Source organism: Leptonychotes weddellii, chromosome 15 (genome assembly GCF_054177405.1).
Source record: "Leptonychotes weddellii isolate Sample4059 chromosome 15, ASM5417740v2, whole genome shotgun sequence".
NCBI classification, from domain to species: domain Eukaryota; kingdom Metazoa; phylum Chordata; class Mammalia; order Carnivora; family Phocidae; genus Leptonychotes; species Leptonychotes weddellii.
Window position 1 is genome coordinate 1,487,010 of NC_138383.1, and position 22,277 is coordinate 1,509,286.

Genomic DNA, 22,277 nt, shown 5'->3' on the forward strand with positions numbered 1-22,277 from the left:
AACTCCAGACCAATATCCTTCATGAACATAAGTTTTGGGGTTTTTTTATCCTCAACAAAATATTAGCAAAATGAATCCAACAATATATAAAAAGGTTAATACGTCACGATAAGTGGAGTTTATCCCAGGGATGAAGGGTGGTTCAACCTCTGAGTGTCAATCAGTATAATTCACCAAATTAACACATTTATGAAGAAAAATCACATTTTATGCAGAAAATGCAAGAGACAAAATTCCAACACTTCATGAAAAATACTCTTTGCAAATGAGAAATACAACAATTTCTTTCACCTGGTCCCAGAGCTAACGTCATACTTAATGGTGTAGGACTGAATGCTTTCCCCCCAAGATTGGGAACAAGGTAGTTCTATCCATTCTAACCACTTCTGTTCAGCATTGTCCTGGAAGCCCTGGCCAGTTCAATGAAACAGGAGGAAAGGGGGGCAAATACATTGGAAGGGAAACTGTTATTCACAGACATTACTGTCTATGTAGAAACTCCCATAGAATCTACAAAAATTCCTAAGACTGATAAGTGGGTTTAGCAAGGGCAGAGGCTACGGGGTAAATTATACTACCAACTGTATTTTTGCATACTAGCAATAACACCATATGCTGAAAAATAGAGGAGACTGATGGAAGACGTCAGTGAAGGCCTAAATAAATGGAGAGTTATACCATGCTCACGGATTGGAAGACTTCACATTCTTAGGACGTCCGTTCTCCCCAAATCCATCTACAGATTTAACATAATCCTCATCAAGGGACGCTGGGTGGCTCAGTCGGTTAAGCGTCTGCCTTTAGCTCAGGTCATGATCCCAGGGTGCTGGGATCGAGTCCCACATCGGCTCCTTGCTCAGCGGGGAGCCTGCTTCTCCCTCTGACCCTCCTTGTGTGTGCTCTCTCTCTGACAAAATCTTAAAAAAAACCATAATCCTCATCAAAATTCCAGCTGGGTTTTTTTGTAGGTGGTGACAAGCTGATACTAAAATTTATAGGAAAAGTTAAAATAAATTGAACAGCCAAGGTAATTTTGAGAAAGAAGAACAAAGAGGACTCCCACTACCTGATTTGAACATTTACTGTCAGCAGCACTAATGGAGGGTGGTGGTGGTGAGAGTTCAGACACAGATCAGTGGGCCAGTGTAGACAGTTCAGAGACAGACCCATGCAAATATGGTCAACTGATTTTCCACGGAAGTGTGGAGGTACTTCAGTGGAGAGAGGATAACTTAACAGGTGGTACGGGGATAATTTGACATCCATGCACACACACAAAATTCGTCCCATACTTCACACCTTAAACAAAATCTCAGTTGAACCATAGACCTAGATATGAAACCACCATCTTGACAAGATGAAGGGCGGTGGGCCTCGGGTGCAGGGTCGTCCTGGGGCAGGGCTGCCTGAGAGAGGGCACCAGCGTGCCCCTGGGACATGCAGCTGCCAGCTCTATATGGAGGTTTGTCGGGAGGGGGTGTGCAGCAGGACCCACGTGTCCAGTTGTGCCTCAGCCAGGAGGGAGCCTGAACTCCCGCGGGCGAGTGGGGATGGTGTGGTAGCCCGGGGAGCGCGTGGGAGTTCGGGGGAGGGCGTGGGCGACCAGAAATTGTGGGCGAGCGGGGGCTGCGTGGGAGCCCGGAGACGGCGTGGGAACCCGGGACCGCGTGGGAGTCCGGGGACGGTGTGGGTGACCAGAGACTGGGCGCCCGGGACCGCCTGGGTGTCGGCGCAGGCCGGCTGGGTCCCGGGGAACGATGCCCCCAGCGCCACGCAGCCCACGCCGCGCCCGCTCCTTCTCCTCCCTGAGGCTCCGCCCACGTCCCGCCCCGCGCTAGCCGAGGCCACGCCCTCTCCGGCTGGCCCAATCGACGGCCCGCTGCCCCTGGCGGGGTGGGCGGGCTCTACTCTCCGCGGCTCCTCCCACGCCGGAACGTCCCGAAGGACAGCCAGGCGCCCAATGAGCTCTCCGGACGGCCGGAGCGGGCAAGCGGACGGCCGATCCGGAGGCGGCGCGGCAGGAAAGGCGGGCCCCGTGACGGACGGGGGAGGAGGTGCCCGGCTGGTTGCTGGTTGCTAGCTGCCGCCGCTCGCCCTGCGGCCCGGCCGCTTCATTGTCACCTGGGCCTCGAAGCCGGCGCCAGGGCCGCGGCGCGAGGTTGCCCGCCCAAAGCCTGAGCCCCGGGCGTCCCACCTGGGAGGGCCTCGCACATCCCCCCGCCGGCCAGCCCCGCAGGCTCCGCACCCCAGGCCCGGGTCGCGCAGGTGAGGGGGTCCCCGCGCAGGTGAGGGGGGCTCGCGCGGATGCGGGTGTGCGGGGCCCGCGCAGGTGAAGGCTTTCCCCCCTCTCTCCTCCCCGTGCAGGGGCGGGCGGGGGGCCTGCGCGAGGGAGTGGAGTCCAGTCGGCCGTCTCGGGTCCCACCACCTTGAGCCAAGTCCTTTGGGGGACTGGGAGCTGCTCGGTGGAGAAGCGGCCGGGGGTCCTGCATCAGCCCATGTGGAGGAGTCTGGGCAGAGGCTCGGGTGCTGGGACAGACATCTTTGTGTGCAAGGCGAAGTCTGGCCTGGAGGTTTCCAGGGAGAGGCTGTGTTTACCATCCCAGAGCCCCGCGCGCTGCTGCTGCCCGAGCGGCTCAGCCGGCCAGCCTGGGTCCGGCCAGCCTGGGTCCCGCTAGCCTGGGTCCGGCTGGGTGTGGCCAGTGACCTGGGGAGAAGAGGGGGTTAAAATCAACCGCACAATCGGAAATCCATGAGTGAAGGGCAGGGACAGTTCTGGGCTCCACTCTAGAGAACAGAGGCGCTGGCCGCTGGCCAGGGGGCCCCCACTATGTGCTTGTGGAGGAGGCTGCAGCACTGAACCTGGGGTGGTGATGGCGTGTGCCTGCTGGCCCACCAGAGTCCTCCGTGGCAGGGAGGGCTGCGCTCTTTCCTCCATCGTCATTCCTGGTGCTGCCAGTTCATGCACTCATCCACTCCTGTTGCTTGAGTGCCTGCCACGTGCCAGGGACCGGGGCTACGTGGTCCCTGTCCTCGTGGTGCTGATGTTCTTAGGAGGAGTGAGACAACGCAGACCGACCTGTGTGGCCAGGTGAAGGAAAACAGAGCGGGAGGAGGGAGCAAAGTGATGGGGACTGGTGGCTCTGTGAGTGAAGGGGGAGCCCGGGGACGTCCCAGGGGAAGAGGCCCCAGGCAGAGGGGCTGCAGGTGCATGGGCTTGCGATGGAAACAGGCTGGCCCAGTTTGAGGAGCAGCAGGATGGCTGGTTTGGCTAAAGCAGAGCGAGGGGCAACGGGGGGCAGTGAAGAGGTCACAGAGAGAGCAGGGTCAGATCTGAGGGGTGTTGGGTGTTTAGACTTTATTCTCTGTGCCGGGGGGCCCTCGGAAGGTTTTGGGCAGGGATGCAGTGTGATCTGAGACCTGGTGGAGAAAGATCAGCTCCGGCTGCCGCGTGGGGAGGGGCTGCAGGAGGGACTGTGCTTGTCCAGGTTCTAGGAGAGGCTGTGGAGGGAAGGGGTGCATGGGGAGAGGGCACCGGCAGCAGGTGTGGTGGGGAAGGGAAGATGTCAGCATGAGATCTAGGTCCTTGGCCTGAGCCAGTTACAAATGGTCTGGGTTACATGACCCCTGGGGAGGGGGCAGCTAGAGGCAGACGTCAGGGTTCTCCTTTGGTCTTTTTGGGGCTGAGGCGCCAGATGCACAGCTGGTCCTGAGTCAGGAATTAGGGAACAGAAGGGGGCAGGAACCGTCAGCCTCTGTTTGAATCCTGGAGGCCAGATGTGGGCCCCCAGGTGAGAGGCTGGGTGGAGGGGAGGCCAGGGCTGAGCTTGGGGACCCTCTGACTTGAGGGGTTGGGAAGAGGGGGTAGCCAGGGAGACAGAAGGGTGGCTGGTGCTGGGGGGGCTAGAAGTGAGGAGCAGATGCCAGTCGGGGTGCTCCAGGGGGCTCTGGGGAAGCGCAGGGGTTCCATGGCCAGACTGCGGACCAGAGTTGGGGACCCTGGGTCGGGCAGCGTGACTCAGACCATGTCCCAGTTCGAGCGTCTGCCATGGAGCCTCCTGCAGGCCAGCCTCACAGCCGCCTTGTCCGAGCCTCGGGACAACCCCAGGAATAGGCACTTTGTGACAGCTGTCTTACAGATGAAGGAAGGGCGCTCCGAGGGGTGGAAAGCCTCTCCCGGGGGGTGGGTTCACTGCTGCCGCCGGCCACCCTCGGGCAGGGTCCCTCTGGAGAGCCGTCCCTTCGGCCCCGGGTCCTGCTCTGACAAAGGGACCCCCTCCCACCCAGCGAGGAGGCGGCTGGTTGGCAGCAGGCTCCCTGACCTGGTGGGAGGTGGTGTGTGAGGGGGCCTGGCTCCTCAGAGGGCGTCCCACCGCATCTCTTGCCTGCTCAGGGCCTGCTCAGCCTCCATGAAGGGCTCCCGGGCCACCAGCGGTCCCTCCGGCGCCCCCGAGGGCAGCTCAGAAGGGGTGGACCTGAGCCTGACCGGCCTCCCTCCACCCGTGACCTGGCGCCCCAACAGTGCCTCCGCCGCCAAGCCCATCGCCCGCTCCTTCTCCGTGGTCACGGGCAGTGAGCCGAGGAGGAAGGCGCAGGTGAGTGCTGGGGCCGGGGGTGTGTGGGTGTCCCTGCGCCGCCCCTGCGCTGCCCCCACCTCCTGAAGAGTCTCCCCACCCTTCCACAGGCACCCCCCATGTCTGTTGTCCTGTCCTTGCCTGCGGCCGCCCCAAGCTCAGGAGGGACTCCCGCTCATAGACCAGAGACCTAACTCACAAAGAGGTCAAGGCCAGGGTCGGTCAAGGGTCGGCCCGGCCCGAGGCAGAGCCTAAATCCTGCTGGCACTGACCTCTCGGTCCTTCTTGCTCCGCCAACACTGGATTTATTGGCTTCCTTGAGGAGCAGGGTGACCTTTGGGGGAGGAGATGAGCTCCCGGCGGCCTTGAAGAAAGCCTGGTGGGCAGGCTGGCAGCAGATGCTTGGCCGGAATAGGGTGGCCACGCTCCTCAGGGTAGCGGATGACCATGAGGACCAGGCCTGGCAGCCGTTGCCGAAGCCCCCGGGCCAAGCCCCACACACTTCCTCCCGGACACTCACCAGCCAGGGACGCTGGGTTCCCACGTTGTTCGAGGAAGACGAGGCTTCGAGAGGCCAAGGACCTGGGCCAGTTCAGCGGGCCCTGCCCAGGACCCCATGCTGCTGTTGTCCACGAGAACCAGGAGACCTCTCTCCTCTCCCTAAATTGTTCTCCGAGGCCTGGCATGGCACGGCGTGAACCGGTGAGTGTCTGAAGCCTTCACCATGGGGTTGCTTGTTTCTTCCTTTTACAGGAGGGGCCCGGAGGTTCCCGAACCATCAACAACCTTCGCAGATCTAATAGCACCACGCAGGTCCACCAGCCGCCAGCCAGCCAGGCCTGGACCGGCCCCCTCAGGTAGCCCCCAGCACGCTCCTCTCCTGCCTCTGTCAGCCCCCCTTCCAGCCTCATTAGGTAGGGCCCAGGCTGGGCACCGGGGTCTGATGTGACCTGCACTCAGGCCAGCCCTGTGTGTGTGTGTGTGTGGAGGGGGGGGGCAGGCAGGCGGGATGCATCTTACCCCGCTGTATCTGCGAGTAGAGATGCGGAGCCCCAGGCCAGTGTCCCCCTGCCTGCTTCTCTCCCTCTGTCCCTGCTGCGCCCTTCGCGTGGGTGTCGGGGTGGCTGTGGCTCGGGTGGGAGCCCCTTCTTCAGGCGTGGTTGTCAGATTATAGCTAAGCAATGATGCGCCAAGCCGCGGGCTTGGGGACAGGATTCTGCTGTGCTGACCTGGCCCCTCCCGTCCCCCCGGAAGACCCGCCCGTCTGCACTGCTGGAGCTCGCCTCCCCAGGCTGACTCTCCCTGCCTGCCATCCCCTCTCCCAACACAGGCCGGCCGGGCGCCCCCACTTCCTGACCCTCTTCGAGGGCAGCTCCGCTGGGAGAAAGAGGCTGGCTGGTCTGAGCAAGGCTCCCAGCGAGAAGGGAGCCACGTGGAACGTCCTGGTAAGGGCCAGCGGCTGAGTCTAAGTGTCCCTCCGAGAGGGATGCCTGGTTCCTGCCTTGTTCTGGCTGCACCCGCGGGCGGGGCCAGCGGTGGGGAGGGGGTCAGTGTTAGCTGGCTTTGATCACAGCGTGGCAGGTGGAGGAGGGGCACAGAAACTCCCAGCCCCCTGGGCCATCCCGTCTGTGGGGGAGGCTGTGGGGACACGCCAGGGGCTTGGGGTCAGTGGCCTGTGCAGCATGTCATGGTCTGAGGTGGCTACCGTGTCACCTACAGGACGACCAGCCCAGGGCCTTCACCTTGCCACCCGACTCCCGGAGTCCTAGCACCATCGACGCGCCGGTGGGCCCACGGAAGAGAGAGTGCACCGTTCCCCTGGCCCCCAACTTCACTGCCAACAACAGGTGGGCCCTGCTGTAGGTGCTCCGTGTGGTCCCAGCCACCTGAAGCCCCTGGAGGAGGGCGCTGTTTGTCTTGTTCGTGGCAGGACCTGTGTGCTCTGGAATGAATGAATGAATGAGGAAATGAGTGGCTGGCTTCTCCACCCAAGGGCCCAGGGAAGGAGGCTGCAGGGTGGCATCTTGCACACTAGGCAGAGGCTCTTCTGGCCTGGGGGGGAGCTCAGACGGGGCACATCCCCACCTGCCCTGTCCTCTGCGGGGCAGCTTGCCTCCAGACGGCGCGAGACGCCCGGCTTCGCTCCCGAAGAGCTCGGGCCTGGTGAGGGTCGCGTGGGGCCACGGGCCACTGTATAAGGCTCATCCTCCACATCTCAGAGGGGCAGAGCCTGTTTCCTGGGCCATCCCTGCTCGCTGCGTGCCAACAGTGGGTCCGCGTGCGGGCCCTGGTGGTCCCTGGTCAACCGTGCCGCCCACAGCGGGACAGAACCAGGCACGTGCGGAGCGATGGCCAACGTGGTGGGGTCTGCAGAGGGCCGGGCAGGCTGCGGCCTCGGCTGATGGGGCTGCTGGCCAGGAGTCGTCGGGATGGGCGGGTGGCCTGGAGAAGCCGTGGAGGAAAGTGGGCTCGGCATGGCCGCCCTGGGCTGTCAGGGGAGCTGGTCCCCCTCGCCGTGGGCAGAGGGACAAGGAGATACATTTGCTTCAGCTCGAGAAAGAACTTCCCAACACGACAGCCTTTTATCAAAGGAACGATCTTTGAGAGAGGTTCTCCGGGACTGTTCCCCAGAGTCGGCGCAGCAAGAATTCTTGCTTTTGACATGAGAATTTAAGTGAAAATTTAATTGTAATTTCTATCAGTGACGCATGCACACAGCTAAAACGTGGAGCTGGACCACAAACTTAGGATGAAAATTAGCAGACCCGGTGCCCTTCCCTCCCCACCCCGAGTCCTGCTCCCCAGGGGCATCTGCTGTCGGGCTGTTTCTGGTGTTTTCTAGGAGGCGTATATCAAAGCTACACCAGTGTTGCTCATCGCTGACTGTCTTCTGCATGGAGGGCAGGGTTTGCTCTCCTGTGGCCCGCGCTGCACGCGAGCACGTCTTCCCTCCGCCCGCCGCCCCGGGAGGGCCGCCCCGGCGGATGCGCCTCAGTCTCTGTGGTTGTGTTTCCACTCGGGGACAGGCACCAGCTCTGCCTGGCCCGAATTCTGATTTCACGTGGTTTTCTCATTTTGTTTTTTTGCTGTGGGCCTTGGGGCAGGTTACTTAACCTCCCTGGGCCGCAAGGCCGTCATTTACACTGAGGGGTCCTGCTTGTGTTTGCAGTCAGGAGGGCGCCCTGGGGAAGACGTGCGCCTCTCTTAGAGCAGTGCTGCGCCCCAGGGGGCTGTCGACATTTGGGACAGGCTGCTGTCTTTCCAGAGTTAAATTTTCCCACTTGGTTGTCTGTGTCCCGGCCACGTGTCCCACACTCGACAGCAGGGGCCCTCCCTGTCCACCTTGCTCTGGAGAAAGCCCTCGGAGCCTGGCTTCTCCCCCCGCCCCGGGTCAGACTGGCCGCCGTCCCTGTGGGCTGCACGCTCACGCCCACAGGCTGCCCCTGGCCGCCCCTGCCTCCGTGGGGGCCCTCTGTCCCCCCGTCGTCCGTGAGCACGCCCTCCTGCAGGCTCCTGGCGAGAATGCTAGGTTGTCATGTGCCTGACGATGCCGTCACCCTCGAGCTGACTCGGAGTTTGGTCAGCAGAGCCGCCAAAGCCGTCACTCGGGCTCCAAGGACAGCCTCCGGGGAGTCCTCTGCTGTGCCGATCCTGATCCTTTTCCGGGTCCTGTGTTCTCTCTAGAAGCACTTTGTGTCGCCCCCTCACTTCCCCGTGTGGAATCTCGAGGTGCCGGCCCTCTGCCCTGGGTCCTCCCCACTCGCCTGCTGGCCTCGGGGGCCCCCGTCCCGGACATGTGCTGCTCGGTCCCGGCAGGTGTCGTCCTGTGTTTTCCGTGGCGGTTTTCTTCCCTTTCTTTGCTCTGCTCCCCCGTGAGCGCGTCGCTGGCCCGGCGGGCCTCCTGGATGGACTCTACAGTCTGCCTTCAGCTCTGGGACCCGGGGACCCCGCGTCCCCCCGTGCTGCAGGCCTGCTCTTGCCTCCGTCCCCGCGTGGCCAAGCAGTGTGGTCCTCGGTCCCATAAGCTCCTTCTGTTCCCGAGGGCGGCGGTTCTCAATCGCCCTCTGACGACACCAGGCGGCCGGGCCTCCTGCACCCGCTCAGGAGGCGGGCTGTGCGCTCGCCCCGACTCCGCGCACGTCTCAAGTCAGCCGCACTGGGAATATTGAAATTGGCAAACGCGACAAATTAAGAGCTTTTCCCCCAGAGAACAAGCTGTTAAACATGTGTTGGCACAGCCTGGTTGCCAGGATGGATTCTCGGAGACTCCCTGTCCTGTTTGTCAGCCCTTCGCACGTGCGTCTGTCCTCAGATGTCTGGCAGAGCACTTGCGAGGGAGGCCCTCCGAGTTGGCTGGCGGCTCACGCCGGGGCGACCGGGCAGGGGCCAGGCTGCCGTCCCGGGGGCTGCACCTGTCAGCGTCCGGGGCTCTTCTCTGGGCTGCTCGTCTCTCCCGGGAGGGAGTCTTGGTCTCCCGGCTGCGCGCCCCGCCGGGGGTGGGGGGTGGGGACGTCCTGCTGGGCACACACCGGGAGAGCCAGCCTCCTGTCTGGAGCCAAGGGATGGGCTTGGTGCCGGGGTGCTGACCGTGAGGAAGGGGTCGCAGTGTTGCTTTAGAAGAGCTGGGCATCTCCACTTCCTGTGCCCTGTGGGGTCCTGGGGGGCACAGCAGCTGCCCCCGCGCCCCGGGCATCTCCTCCCTGCCTCACCGTGTCACTTACCACTGGCCCTTCTGTTTCTCATCCTGTAAAACGCTGTGGTCATGTGTTTGCGGTTCTCTCCTCCACGTTCCCTTTGTCCACATGTGTTCCTTCCAGTGGGTTTGAGGGGGGCAGAGAGGCCTGTGTGCCTCCTGTCCTGTCTCGTCGGCACAGAAAGGCCCGTGCTCCGTGGACTGGTGGTCTGTGACCCGCGGGCGTGTCCACTGTCAGGGGCCTGGGTTTTCACGGCCCACCTCGGGCTCTGCTCGGGGGAACGCCACGGCCGGGGCTGTCCCGGGTCCCGAGAAGCCCCCACTGTCGGTGTGGTGGCCGTGGAGGGGCCCCCGGGGGCCCTTGGATGATGCCGTGGTGAGCACGCCCCGGGGCTCCGCCGCCTCCGGAGCCTGACGCCTCTCCGGTCTCTTCCGGCAGGAGCAACAAGGGCGCGGTGGGCAACTGCGTAACTAGCATGCTGCACAACTACTATGCCCCCCCGGACAAGGCGCCGCCCCCCAAGAGCTCCAACCACACGGCTCCCTCTCTCAAGTAAGGCCTGGCTCGGTCTGGGGCGGGCTGGCCCACGAGGGGCACCAGGGAGGCCACATTCAGGCCGGGCCTGCGCGGGCAGTCAGGCGGGCCTGGGGCTCAGCCCCGGCGTGTGGTGCTGCCGAGGAGGCCGCAGCCACCCCTGGAGTCTCAGCCCGCTGAGTCTGGTGCAGGCCCGCGCGTGTAGCCCACGCCCCCTGCACACTGGGAGGCAGGGAGTGCCCCTGGGGTGTCTCGAGTCACTGTCTGGCTCTGGGATCCCACGACTCTTGAGACCTTTTGCTGTTTTGAATGGAAAGAGCCCACTGGCCCTGGGTGCCGCGAAATGGGCCCTGTGGGGGGATCGGCTGACATTCGGGACGGGGGAGCAGGCGGCGCTCGCTGCTCACGTCCTGCAGGTGCCTCCTTCCAGCCCAAGGCCCCTGGGATGAAGCCGCGGCTGCCCCCTCTGCTCGCAGGCCGGGCCGACTGCCGGGGCTGTGAGGGGGCCTGGCGGCGGCCGCGAGCCTTTCCTGCCCTTTCCTGTTAGCAACATCCTCAAGGCGGCCGCCGGTGGGGGGGAGAGCAGCAGCTCCGCGAAGCCGCACAAGAACTTGGCCGGCAGCAGCCACGCGGCCCAGAACAGCGCTGGGGGCACCCCGGGCCCGCTCAGACGGAAGGAGGTGACAGAGGAGGAGGCCGAGAGGTGACCAGGGGCCGGGGGCCAGGAGGGGGCCTGAAGCTCCCGTGGTAGGAATGTCCACTTGAATAATTGTTTTCAAACATGGACGCGGACAAGCGCCCACGTCGTCCAGGCCCGTTTGTACTAAGTGTGACGAAGGGGCAAGTCCATGGAGGTGCAGCCCCAGCTGCCTGCGGCCACGGACAGCAGGGGGAGGCGGGTGTCTTCTCCGGGTGATGGAAGTGTTCCAAACCCGGGTCACACTGGCGGTCATACACGCGGGTCAGTTTATGCAAAATCACGGAACAGTATACTTAAGATGGATAAATTTTATAGCGTCAGTTAGAGCTCACTAAAGCTCTTAATTAAAAAAGCATTAAGTGGAAGGGAGATATAGAAACTAAAGAAAACACCAACAATCTTATGGCGCCTTCTGCGGTGGCCCCCGGGCCACGGCGGTGTTGCTCCTGGTCAGGAACTGCAGGTGATACGGTCCCTGCTGCTGCCCCCCCGGAGCCTGGGGAGCAGGCCTGGAGGAGGGGCGGGTGGGGCCGGGAGCCTGCAGCTCCGTGCACCCCCCAGGCCCTGCGTCAGCCGCAAGGGCCCCTCTCTGCCCCGTCCCTGGGCCGGTGACCCTCCGTGTCCTGGATGCTCCACTGGGGACTTTAAATGGTCCGGAGAGCCCAGGGGAAGACTTTGCCCAGTTTACTCAGCTGTTCTGACTCGAATTGACAGGCAGTAAGATGCACACGTGTGATTCGGCATGAGCTTGGGCAGCCACCAAGACACGGAACGCCTGTCACCCCCAGAACCCTCCCACCCGCAGGCCTTGTACCCGGCTTCCGCAGGCCTGACCCTGGCCACGCCCAGCTGTCCCCTTAGGGCTTTGCCTCTTCTAGAATGCTCTGGCTGGAGCGCTAGGCCTGGGGCCCGTCTCTGGTGTGTGGCTCTCTGCCCGTGAATAGCTTCCACCGTCGGGACTGCAGCATTCACCCACAGCCCAGCCGCGGGCCTCGGGGTCATTTCTGGCGACTGATGAGCGTCTGCAGACGGGCATTTTTGTTTCTGTGGGAACGTGCGGCTGTTGGCTTCTCTGCCCGCCTGGGCCTTCGGGGGGACGCGGAGGGGAGAGGCCGTCGCTCAGCTGCCTCGGGCGCACGGGGCCCAGCCTCCGTCCTGAGCACTGCTGCCCCCCCAGGTTTATCCACCAGGTGAACCAGGCCACTGTCACCATCCAGCGATGGTACCGCCAGCAGGTGGGGCGGCGCCGAGCCCGAGCTGCCTGCCGAGAGCACCTGCTAGCATCCAAGCAAGAGGTCAGTGTCGTGTGAGAGCCGTGCCCTGAGGAAGCAGGCCTGAGTCCCAGGGGTCCCGGCCACATGCACTGGGGTTTCTGCAACCTGGGATTGCCCCATGGGTCTGTACCCCGTCTGGGAGCCCTGCTCCCTCCTGCCCTGAGTCAGGGCCTGGATGTCAGGACATGCCTGCCAGTGGCACCCTGGGCCGAGCGGTCCGAGCGGGTTTCCGGCTGCAGGTCCCTGCTCCAAGAGGCAGGGCTGTCTCCCCATCGGAGGAGCCCCTGGCTGCCTGGAGGGAGGCTTGTCTTCTCTGGGGCAGAGAAACCGCAGGTCGGGGGGCCGTGGGGTCCTGTGGAAGCCCAGGTCTGGATCGGGCGACTCCATCCTCCCAGTCAGACCAGCCGTGGCTTCGGCTTCCACAGGAGCAGCGGCAGCAGCTGGGAGAGGGGCTCCTGGGCCTGCACCAGCAGAAGGAGGCGGCCAGGAGGAAGGTCCGGGAGGAGAAGGCGCGCCAGGCCAGGCGAGCGGCCATTCAGGTGCCCGGGGTGGCCTGAGCAGCGTGGGGAGCCCAGTGCCAAGGCAGCAAATGACACTTGCTGGGTCCACCCCCTGTGCCCTGGGGGACCCCTGCCTGTTGCCTTCCCTGACCCCTCCTTCCCCAAGCCCCTGGATGTTGGGCCCCGGGGCAGCTGGGCATAGGGGGGACGAGGGGCCTGGCTGTGTCCAGGCGAGGCTTCTCAGAGGTGCTCCTCACGGCAGGAGCTGCAGCAGAAGCGAGCCCAGAAGTCAGGTGACTGTGAGCCTGGGCTGCTGAAGGAGGCCCGGGAGCCGGAGAAGCCCCGGCCTGCCCGGGAGCCGGCCCCCAGACCGGGGGGCACCACTCACGCCCCACAGACCCACAAGGCCAACAACGCCGGTGAGCGCCCAGAGCCAGGAGGCCATCCTGCACGTGCCCCAGCTCTGCGCCCTCGAGGGCATCGCCCCGCCCCTAGCCCAGCGCGGACACCCCTGCCCCCTCCCTCTGGAGGGCTGTAGCCTCTGCTGATGTCCCCCAGCTCCCTGTGTCCTTGCTGCACTGTGCAGCAGACCCTTAGGCCCTGCCTTTCTGCTCCTGCGCCTCTTCTTCTGGAGCTGGATGGGGGAGACCAGGAGTTCTGGGGTCACACCTGTTCCCCTGACCCTTCACCCCAGGTCAGGGCTCCCGATCGTTCCCTGTGTTCCACGCGAAGTCTGCCGTGGCACCTGCTGTCACGTGCTCCGCCTCCCCTGTGTGGCCTCTTTTCAAGGGCTCCCCAGACTTGCTGCCCCCAGCTGGGGGGATGCCGGCGGGGGGCCAATTCTGTGCTGTGTTGCGCAGGGGCCGGCTTCCGAACCGCGGGCCCAGAGGACCCCTGCCAGTCTGCCTCCAACTCATCCCCAGAGCCCCGGAAGTTTCCAGACGACAAGCCTCAGGTGTCCATACGGCTCCTCCTGTCTGCCCTCCCCGGCCTCAGCTTCGGGGGGCGTCCGTGCCTGGGTGGCCCAAGCCTGACCCCCGTGGCCGTGGGGTCACTGGTGCCAGGAGAGCCTGCCCAGAATGGGTCTTGTTGGTCCAGTGCAGGATGGGGTCTCATGGGTTGCTCTGGAATCCCGTTGGGTGTTCGCAGATGCTCTGGGGTGGGGGCCCCGTGTGCATGCCTACAGAAGGGAGCAGGAAGCTCAGAGGTTAGGGGCGAGGAGGCCAGGCCCAGGGGCATCCCACCCAGTCGTCCTTCTTGTTTCCCTGGAGGTGGGTTGGGATGAGCCTGGTCCACGTGGCTACATGGCATGAGCCTGTGTGGAGGAGGCCTCCCCTCTCGCGGCCCCCCATCTCCCCCAGCCTCCCCCCATGGCTCTCTGGTGGTCCCCAGTGGCCTCGTGGTTCTCCCTCCTACGTGTCCACTGCAGGATGCCAGCTCCCGGGATGTGGCCAGTGAGGATCTGGAGGTGGTGGGCCCCGCGAGGGGCAGGGCCGAGTCCAGGGCAACCCTGGATGAGCTGCTGGACACACTCAAGCTGCTGGAGGAGGAACCCGAGCCGCTGCCCTGCCCTAGGGCCTACCACAAGGACAAATACTCCTGGAGCGACGAGGTGACTGGGCTGCGTCCGCACAGGTCACGGGGGCTCCTGCCTGCTTCAGTCGGGACCCTAATGAGGGCCAGATGGGGCTTGTTAGGACGCCCAAAGTAACCCTGGGGTGGGGAGTGGGTGCCGCCTCTCTGCCCCTGGTGCCCTCGGCAGTGCCCCGCAAGCCTCTGGGCAGCCTGAGAGGCCCTTCCTTCCAGACCAGGTCCGGCCGCCTTCCACTGCTGTCCCCGCGCTCGCTCCTCCCCATCCTCCCCTGCCCCGGGGTCCCTGAGTGGCTCCTGGAGGCCCAGCCCGGTGTCCTCGGCCACCCCAACGGCCCCTGCTGCTGTGCCCCCTCCCCTGTAGGAGGACGATGCCAGCTCGCTGACCGCTGACAACCTGGAGAAATTTGGGAAGCTCAGCACGTGCACCTGTCTCCCCGAAGACGGGACTCTGCTGTCCGAGGCCAAGCTGCAGAGTATCATGAGCTTTCTGCACGAGATGGAGGTGGAGAAGTCGGGGCAGGACCGGCCGGCCTCAGCGCCCCAGGTGTGGAGGGGCCCCAGGGAGGGACAGCAGGTCCTCACCAGGTGACCGGGGCCTGCCTGACGCACACTGCCTTCTCAGGGGCTGGTGCCTCAGGAGGGGCGCCTGGAGCCCACGTCCATGGGGAGCGCATCTGTGATGCGGCTGAAGCTGGAGGTGGAGGAGAAGAAGCAGGCCGTGGGGCTGCTGCAGAGAGCTCTGGTAACGTCCCCGCCGACCCAGCCCGGCAGATCCTCACGCGCAGGCGGGGGGCCGTGACCACGCGGGCCCTGCTCCCCAGCCTGGGTGTGTCCTGCCGGCGCTGCTCCCTGGGAGGGCCTCCGCCTGCCCCGTCTCCTCCTCCCGGCACCCCCTGCCCAGCTGCTCCTCCTGGCGCCCCTTACAGGTGCAGCAGCGGGACCTGACCGTGCGGCGGGTCAAGGAGACTGAGAAGGAGCTGGGCCGGCAGCTGCGCCAGCAGAGGGACCACTACGAGGCCACCATCCAGCGGCACCTGTCCTTCATCGACCAGGTACCTCCGGCCGGGCCGTGGGGCACCAGGCGAGAGGGGTCAGGGCCAGCTGGGCCCGTGGGGTCGTCGGGTTCCAGACGGGCTTGGGCCTCACGGAGACTTCCAGGCCCGCGGGCCTTCCTCGCTGGGCCTCCTCCCTTCTGTGGAAATGGGCAGCACCCTCCCTGTGGGAACTGTTTGATGGGCTGGTCTGAGACATCGCTGGGTGCTCCCCCCGCCGCTGTGACCCGCCCCCACCCCGCGGCCGCGGCCCCCGCCCCGGGCCCCCCCGCAGGCTCTCGGCACTTGGTGGTTGCACAGCAGCTCTAGCCCCAGCCCTTGATTGCAGCTGATTGAGGACAAGAAGGCCCTGGCCGACAGGTGTGAGGCTGCCCTGGCAGAGCTGAAGCTGGGGAACGAGAGGTGCAAGGATAGGGAGGCCCAGGTGCAGGAGCAGCACGAGCTGGTGAGCCCCTTGGCCGCGCTGCCCGGCTCTCTCCCGCTGTCCCTGCAGCTGGCCTCCAGCCCCACCGTGCGCTCAGCCCCCGTGGGAGGGGGTCCGTGCCTGCCCGCCCCAGAAAAGGGCAGCCTCGGAGCATGAGAGTCGTGGGGCTCATGAACGAGACCCCGGGAGCCGCCATGCAGCCTCAGAGCCAGGGAGAGTTTTGGGCCTGCGCCCCGCACCCAGGGCGCCAGCCAGCGGGCCAGGCCGGGGACGGGGGAGCTGCCCCAGCACCAGTCTCGGTCCTCTCCTGCCACCGGAGTTCGCTCTGACCCGCTGAGTGCCAGACCCTGGGGCGGGGGCCGAGGGGCTCGCAGGACCCCTCGCGTGTCACATACGAGGAGGGAGGGCTCAGGGGAGCCACCGCCTGCCCACCCGCGGTGCTGGCCGCGTGCGAGCCTGAGCTGCTGCAGCTCTGGGCCCCTGGGCGGAGGGACTGCACGTGTTTCTCCTGGCTCTGTCGGCCGATGACCGGACCCCTGCCTCATCCAGCTTTGCTGGCAGCCGCCGTCCACAGGCTGCGCCCCCCTCGGCTGCACCGCCCACGGTGCGGGCGGCGATGGTCCCCAGGCCCAGAGCTGACCCTGCAGGGCCGTGACACTGGCATTGTTTTTATTTTTAAGATTTATTTATTAGGGAGAGAGAGAGCGTGCACAAGCAGGAGGGGCAGAGGCGAGGGAGAATCTCAAGCAGACTCCGTGCTGAGTGGGGATCCCCACGCGGGGCTTGATCCCACGACCCTGAGATGATGACCTGAGTCAAAACCAAGAGTCAGACGCTTCACTGACTGAGCTGCCCAGGCACCCGCACCAACGTTTTTAAAGTCCCCCCAGCCACTGCAGGGGACAGCCAGGGCTGGGGACTCAGGGGCACCCCAGTGGGGCCTCTGCAGGCCAATTCCTGCCCCCCCACCTCAGGCCTCCAGACTGGATCCTGCCTCCATGTCTGGGGAGGGCAGAATAGGATCACTGGCGCGTGCAGGGCAGGGGGTGGCCCAGGGCGGGGGTCTGTGCGCCTCCCCCCTTCCTCACAGCTGCTCTGTGGACTTCCTGTTTCCTTGCTGGCAGGAGATTAAGAAACTCAAAGAACTAATGAGCGCCACCGAGAAAGTCCGCAGGGAGAAGTGGATCAATGAGAAAACCCGAAAAATCAAGGAGATTACAGTCCGAGGTGGGGACTGGCCACCCCCCAGAACTGGTCAGAGGCCGACAGGCCACACGGCCCAGAGGCAGCCACAGGGGGTCTTTGAGAAAGGATGGTGGTTTGAGTTACAGCCACGGTGGACCCAGGACAAAGGGCGGGTCCAGGAGGATGGGCTTGCCTTCCCTCTGCCCTGTGAACTCCTCCACCTTCCAGGGGAGCGTGCCAGGCGGGAGCGTGGGGGGGCCCGGGGTTCCCTGCCGCCTGGGACTGTGGCTGCTGACGCCCAGCCCGCGCCCAGCCCTCCTGCCCCCGGACACCCTCTTCCCCAGTGATCCCTCCTCCGGGGGGTCCTGCACCTGGGGGAGCCCCGTGGGGCGGAGGGACGGTGAGCCTGGGGGCTCAGCTGTGCTTTGGGCTGGAGCCTCTGGGGTGGCCGGGGTGGGGGATCCCCTGGCTGGGCTGCAGCTCTGGTGTCACAGTGGGGGAGAACGGGGAGTCCCCTGCAGCACTGGGGCAGGGGTCAGCATAGCGGGCAGAGGTCAGGGGTCCCCGGCCGCCCAGGAACTGAGGGGCAGGCCCCTGCGGTGCGGTGCCCTCCCTCCAGGCCTGGAGCCTGAGATCCAGAAGCTGATCGCCAAGCACAAGCAGGAGGTGAAGAAGCTCAAGAGCTTGCATGAGGCAGAGCTGCTGCGGGCGGACTCACGGGCGGCCCAGCGATTCGGGCGCCAGGTGGAGGAGCTTCGGGAGCACCTGCAGCGGGAGAAGGAGGCGCTGGGCCAGCAGGAGCGGGAGCGTGCCCAGCAGCGGTGCGTGTCCCTGCCCGGGCGGGCGTTGCCCAGGGACAGGAGGGGGCTGAGGCCCGAGCAGAGCTGGGATGCGCCGGGCCCCGCGGGAGGGCGGTGGGGGGGCGGATGGCGGACGCTCGGAGGCTGGTGCCAGGGCAGGAGACCCAGGGGGCAGGACGAGCCTCGTGAGGGCCGCAGGTGGCACCGGGCGGTGCAGGCACAGGCGGGTGGCCGTGGCGGGAGCCCCCAGCCCCGCGCCGAGCCTCCCAGCCTCCGGTCCCACAGCTTTGAGCAGCACGTGGAGCAGGAGCAGCGGGCCCTTCAGCAGCAGCGGCGGCGGCTCTACGGCGAGGTGGCTGAGGAGAAGGAGCGGCTGGGCCAGCAGGCGGCCAGGTGCCCCCGGGAGGGGGTCCCGCCCCCGCCCCCCGCCCCCCGCGCCCCGTGCCGCCCCCCGCATGCTGAGCTCTCACTGGCCCACAGGCAGCGGGCGGAGCTGGAGGAACTGCGGCAGCAGCTGGAGGAGAGCAGCGCAGCCGAGGGCCGGGCTCTCAGGGCCGAGTTCGAGAAGGGGAGAGAGGAGCAGGAGTGCCGGCACCAGGTCTGCAGGGAGCGCCCGCTCTGGGGGTGCCGGGTTGGCGGCCGCGAGGGGCGCTGGGCCAAGCCTGGGCTCATGCGACGGGCTCCCCAGCCAACTGGGCCTGGCACGCGCCCCGGGAGCTCAGGGCCTGCTCTCATGGTGCCGCCCGCCCCCCAGATGGAGATGAAGACCCTGAAGGACCAGCTGGAGGCCGAACGACAGATGTGGGAGGCCAGCTGCGCCAAGAAGGAGGTGGGGAGCGGGAAGCAGTCTCCTGCCCGGCACCCCCGGCGTCAGAACAGCCACGTGTGGTTTCCCCTTTCGTGGCCTCCCCGTGGGCACAGTTCTGGCTGCTCAGGGACTGGTTGTCGTGCTCTTGTGTGCACGCTATGCAAGTGGGCTACTTCAGCCCTTCTCAGAGGGGGGCTCCAGGAGAGACCGGGGGGCCGGGGCGGATCCCTGTGATGGCGAAGGCGGCATTCCTCACCCTCCCTTCGCCCAGGTGGCTGCGCTCCTCATCTTCCGGTGCCTTCCGCAGGAAGCACCAGCCTGCACTGCCAGGCACTCCTGGAACGAGGCCGTGGTGGACAGGCGCACAGGGCCGCACGAGGCCATGCCGCTTGGCCTGGTGGCAGAGCCTCAGCAGTGGTCGAGCGGCCTCCCTGTCTGCCCCGTAACCGTGCGCAGGGGTCACTGTGTTTGTGGGATATGTTTGCAGATGCAGGGCAGCTGGTTCCAAGAGTGTGGTGTGAAGCCTGATGGGAGTTTCCAAATTGCCTTCCGAGAGCCTGCCCCATTTGGGCCCTCACCCCCCGTCCGCAGGCTTGGAGGTGTCCAGCTCTGCCCTCAGACCCAGGACAGCAGCCCCGGGCAGCGCTGCTGGTGCTCGCGCTGCGTCCCACCCTGGGTCTGACCAAAGGGCTGATAGGGGCAGGGCAGGGCCAGGTCCCGCCAGCCGGGTGTCCTGCGGCCGACCCTGCACCAGCCCCACCGAGCCCCGTGCACCCCCAGGAAGCATGGCTACTGAACCGGGAACGGGAGCTGAGGGAGGAGATCCGGAGAGACCGGGATAAGGAGATCGAGCTGGTTATCCACCGGCTGGAGGCCGACATGACGCGCGCCAGGGAGGAGAGCGAGAGGGCCGCGGAGAGCCGGTGAGGTCTTCTCCCACCGGTGCCCGGCACGGCCCCGAGTCCCCGGAGCGCCCTGACCCTGCCCCTGTCCGCCAGCGTCCAGCGCATCCGGGACAAGTACGACACGGAGCTCTCGGAGCTGGAGCAGTCTGAGCGGAAGCTGCAGGAGCGGTGCACCGAACTGAAGGGGCGCCTTGGGGAGGCGGAGGGGGAGAGCGAGCGTCTGCAGGGCCTGGTGCGGCAGAAGGAAAAGGAGCTGGCCCACTTGACGGCGGTGAGCAGGGTGGGAAGGGGCGGGCGGCGGCCCCAGCGCGCCCCGGCCGCCCGCTCACTCCCGCCCCGTGCCGGCCCAGGTGAACGAGCAGCTGGTCAGCGAGAGGGGCAGCCTGGCGGAGGTGTTCCGCCGGGAGTTTGCAGACCGGCTGGCAGCCTCCGAGGAGGAGACCCGGCAGCTCAGGGCCGAGCTGGCCGAGCTGCGGGCCCGCCAGCGGCTGGAGCTGGAGCAGCTCACGCGGGAGAAGCAGGCCGAGCTGCAGGAGGTGCACGGGAGGTGGGCTGGGGGCCGGACTTGGGGTCCTCGGGGAGCATGGGGGGAGGGGGTGGGACCCCACAGCTCCAACGGCAGGACGCTGGCTCTGAGAAAGGGAAGGGGGCTGCAGGGCTGTGTCTCCTCGCAGCTGATGCAGAGCTGGGCCGTCAGCCGCCGCGGTGGGCTCCGTGTGGCCGGGGCCCGGCTGGCTGAGCACTAGGAGCACCAGGGCCCGTCTCCCTGGCCTGGGTGAAGCAGCCCTTGTGCTGGAGGAGTCGGAGCCCTGGGGGCTCAGCGGTGGGCAGCTCCCCCAGCCCCGCGGGACCCCTTAGTCCTTCCGGAGAGGTGGACGTTGGGGGGGTGCTTCCTCATCTCAGCAGGGAGCCTTCCCAGCGTGTGTCGGGATCCCCACTCTGGGCTCTGACTCACCGAGGCTGGTTCTGTGGGCGGTGGCCCCGGGGCCGGCCGTGGGGGTCCCAGCTCGTCACCAGCCCCCCCGGACGACCCAGTGCCCATGGTCAGCCGCGCTGGGATGGGGTGGGCAGCAGAGCTGCTCCACCGTCTCTTCCAGGATGGAGGCCCGTCCCGGCCCCCCCCGCTGCACTCAGCCGCATGCCGGCAGCGGGGTCTGGCTAGGGCGTTGCCCCGCGGCCCACCACGCACTCCCCCGCAGGGTGAAGTTGGCCCTGGCGAAGAAGGAGGAGGCCGTGCGCAGCCTCCGGAAACAGCATGAGGTGGGTCCCCAAGGCCGGGTCTGCCCGAGGGCGGGCGGGGATAACGACAGGGCCTGACTGCAGGTGGACCGCACATTGCAGGCCGCGGTGAAGCGGGCCGACCACCTGGAAGAGCTGTTGGAGCAGCGCAGGTGGCCGTTCCCGAGCGCCAAGTGACCGCCCACCGCCCACAGCCCAGACGGGCCCACAACAGCCAGGCCGGGGGTCCCTGGTGCGAGGTGGACCCCAGCCTGGCCCCGGTCCCACCGCCCCCTTCCGTCCCTGTGCCCTGGGCTCGGTCATCCTGATGCTAGAGCGCCATGGCTGCATTTGAACAGTAAAGAGGTGTTTTTAGTACTTTGTGTGCCCCTGCCTCGTCTCTTTCTCCTGGGCCAGGGGCCAGGGTGGCGGGGGCTGGAGGCCAGGTGCGGGGTGTCCCCAGCCCAGCTCTGCTCTCATCCTGACCTCCCTGTGCCCCCTGCCTGCTGTGGGCCCTGGGTTGGTCCCAGTCCCCAGCAGAGAGAATGCTCCCTGACTGGCTGGCCGCACCCCCAGAAGGAGCTTAGGGGCTCTTCCCCTGTGCTCTCCAGCTGCCCTGGCCCCCACAATGGCCAGGGACAACGTAGCCCTTCCCCCACTTGAGGACCCGCCCCCCCGGACGTGCGACAGGCAGGAGCCCCCAAGGAGTGGGCACTGGACAGGCCCTGCCCATGAGGAGGGGGGAGGCCCACCCGAGAGTCAGGAGGGGGAGTGCGAGGGGAGGGCTGCGGGGGCTCCTTCTCGGGGACGCACCCCCCTTCCCTCTGTTGTGGCTGCTGGGGGAGCCCAGGCTGGTCAGGAAGGCCCTCCAGCCCGCGCAGGGCATCTCCCTGCATCTCCCTGGGGGGAGGCCGTGCCCCACGGCCCCAGAGGGCTGAGGCAGCTTGTCGGGCGCTCACCTGTGGGGCCCGCCTTCCCCTGTCACTGCCGTCCCCTGCCCTGGGGTGTGTCCAGCTTCGTTTTCCTTACCTGCACGAGAGCGTCTTTTCCCTCTTTGGTGCCCGAGCTGGCTGCGGCAGGGAGACACACCGGGTCCCTCTGGCCTGACCCATCCCCGGGTGCATGGGCCCTGGTCTGGCCCCCGGGCAGCATGCACGAGCCCCATCCGTGTCCCCTCCTCACGGGGCTGTCTCGTCCTGTGACATGACCAGGTGGGGAGAAGGTCTCACGGCCGTCCAGTGGCCGTCCAGCGGTGTGTGCCTGGGGCGCCCAGTTCTGGGGCTTGAGGTGAGGAGGGGCGGCCCTGGTCTCCCCAGAGGTCCTGGGCCCGCTTCCTCCCCCCGAGCCACTGCTGTCCTGCAGCTCACCCTCTCTGCCAGCTATTCGAAGATCCAGGCTGGCCTTTGGATGCTTTCTTGTCAAGTCCAGAGAAGGGCGAGTGGCTGGCCCCCGGTGGGGGGCGCTCCTTCAGGGGTGGTGGGCACCAGCTCAGACCCCTCCCTGGGCCGCAGCTACAGCCGGCAGGAGCTGGTGGCTCACAGCCCTCAACCGGGCTCCCAGGGGCGTGACCGGGACCACAGGAATAGACGGGTCTTTCTGTCGAGGCTCTGACCTCCCTCCACCCATCAGAAAAGGTATTTTGTCTGAAGCTGTTATTAGGAGTTGCCAGGGGGAAGCGGCTGTAAATTACTAAACTATGTATTTTTGCAAGGTATTCAGCAGATGGGAAGACAGGGTGGTGTCCAGAGAGCGGGGCAGGCAGGGAAGCCAGGAAACCTGTGGAGATGGGCAGAGGTGGTGCTCCCACCAGAGGCGGGCCTGACTTCCCAGCCCAGGCAGGACTGGCCACCACCCAGCAGAAGCACCCCAAAGCCCCCTGTGGACAGGATGGGGGGACACCCTTAGTTTCTGGCACGGTCCCTTCCCTGGATGGCTGTGAGTTACAGGGGCATCTGCGGGGTAGCTCTGGGACCACCCCACCTGGACCCCCTCCCCAAGGCCCACGGCACTCTTGGCCTC

At 65.7% G+C, this 22,277-nt stretch overlaps 1 protein-coding gene across 7 annotated transcripts; it reads left to right on the forward strand.

Moving 5' to 3' along the window:
• Window positions 1-1,944: 1,944 nt before the first annotated feature.
• CEP131 (centrosomal protein 131) lies at window positions 1,945-20,636 on the forward strand. Of its 7 annotated transcripts, none has more exons than XM_081804281.1 (26): window positions 1,946-2,265; window positions 4,391-4,592; window positions 5,325-5,428; window positions 5,902-6,016; window positions 6,291-6,418; window positions 9,704-9,817; window positions 10,347-10,502; window positions 11,677-11,794; window positions 12,169-12,312; window positions 12,536-12,692; window positions 13,134-13,228; window positions 13,703-13,885; window positions 14,228-14,410; window positions 14,489-14,608; window positions 14,793-14,918; window positions 15,247-15,363; window positions 16,467-16,569; window positions 17,147-17,348; window positions 17,613-17,720; window positions 17,808-17,925; window positions 18,082-18,156; window positions 18,916-19,058; window positions 19,134-19,311; window positions 19,391-19,587; window positions 20,240-20,300; window positions 20,382-20,636. In XM_081804281.1, the coding sequence occupies exons 2-26, from the start codon at window positions 4,407-4,409 to the stop codon at window positions 20,454-20,456; spliced, it is 3,306 nt and encodes a 1,101-aa protein (XP_081660407.1). In that variant the 5' UTR covers window positions 1,946-2,265; window positions 4,391-4,406; the 3' UTR covers window positions 20,457-20,636. The 7 variants fall into 7 exon arrangements, with proteins under 7 accessions (XP_081660412.1, XP_081660407.1, XP_081660409.1 ...); XM_081804283.1 differs by having other exon boundaries at window positions 19,391-19,576; XM_031018509.2 differs by having other exon boundaries at window positions 1,947-2,265; window positions 12,199-12,312.
• The last annotated feature ends 1,641 nt before the right edge of the window (window positions 20,637-22,277 follow it).

What these genes read in the sequence shown, in the direction of transcription:
- CEP131 (XM_081804281.1), top strand. Translation starts at nt 4,407, where the DNA reads ATGAAGGGCTCCCGGGCCACCAGCGGTCCCTCCGGCGCCCCCGAGGGC. An exon ending in GAGCCACGTGGAACGTCCTG is followed by an intron (nt 6,017 to 6,290) that starts GTAAGGGCCAGC and finishes TGTCACCTACAG; the next exon opens with GACGACCAGCCCAGGGCCTT. An exon ending in AACTTCACTGCCAACAACAG is followed by an intron (nt 6,419 to 9,703) that starts GTGGGCCCTGCT and finishes CTCTTCCGGCAG; the next exon opens with GAGCAACAAGGGCGCGGTGG.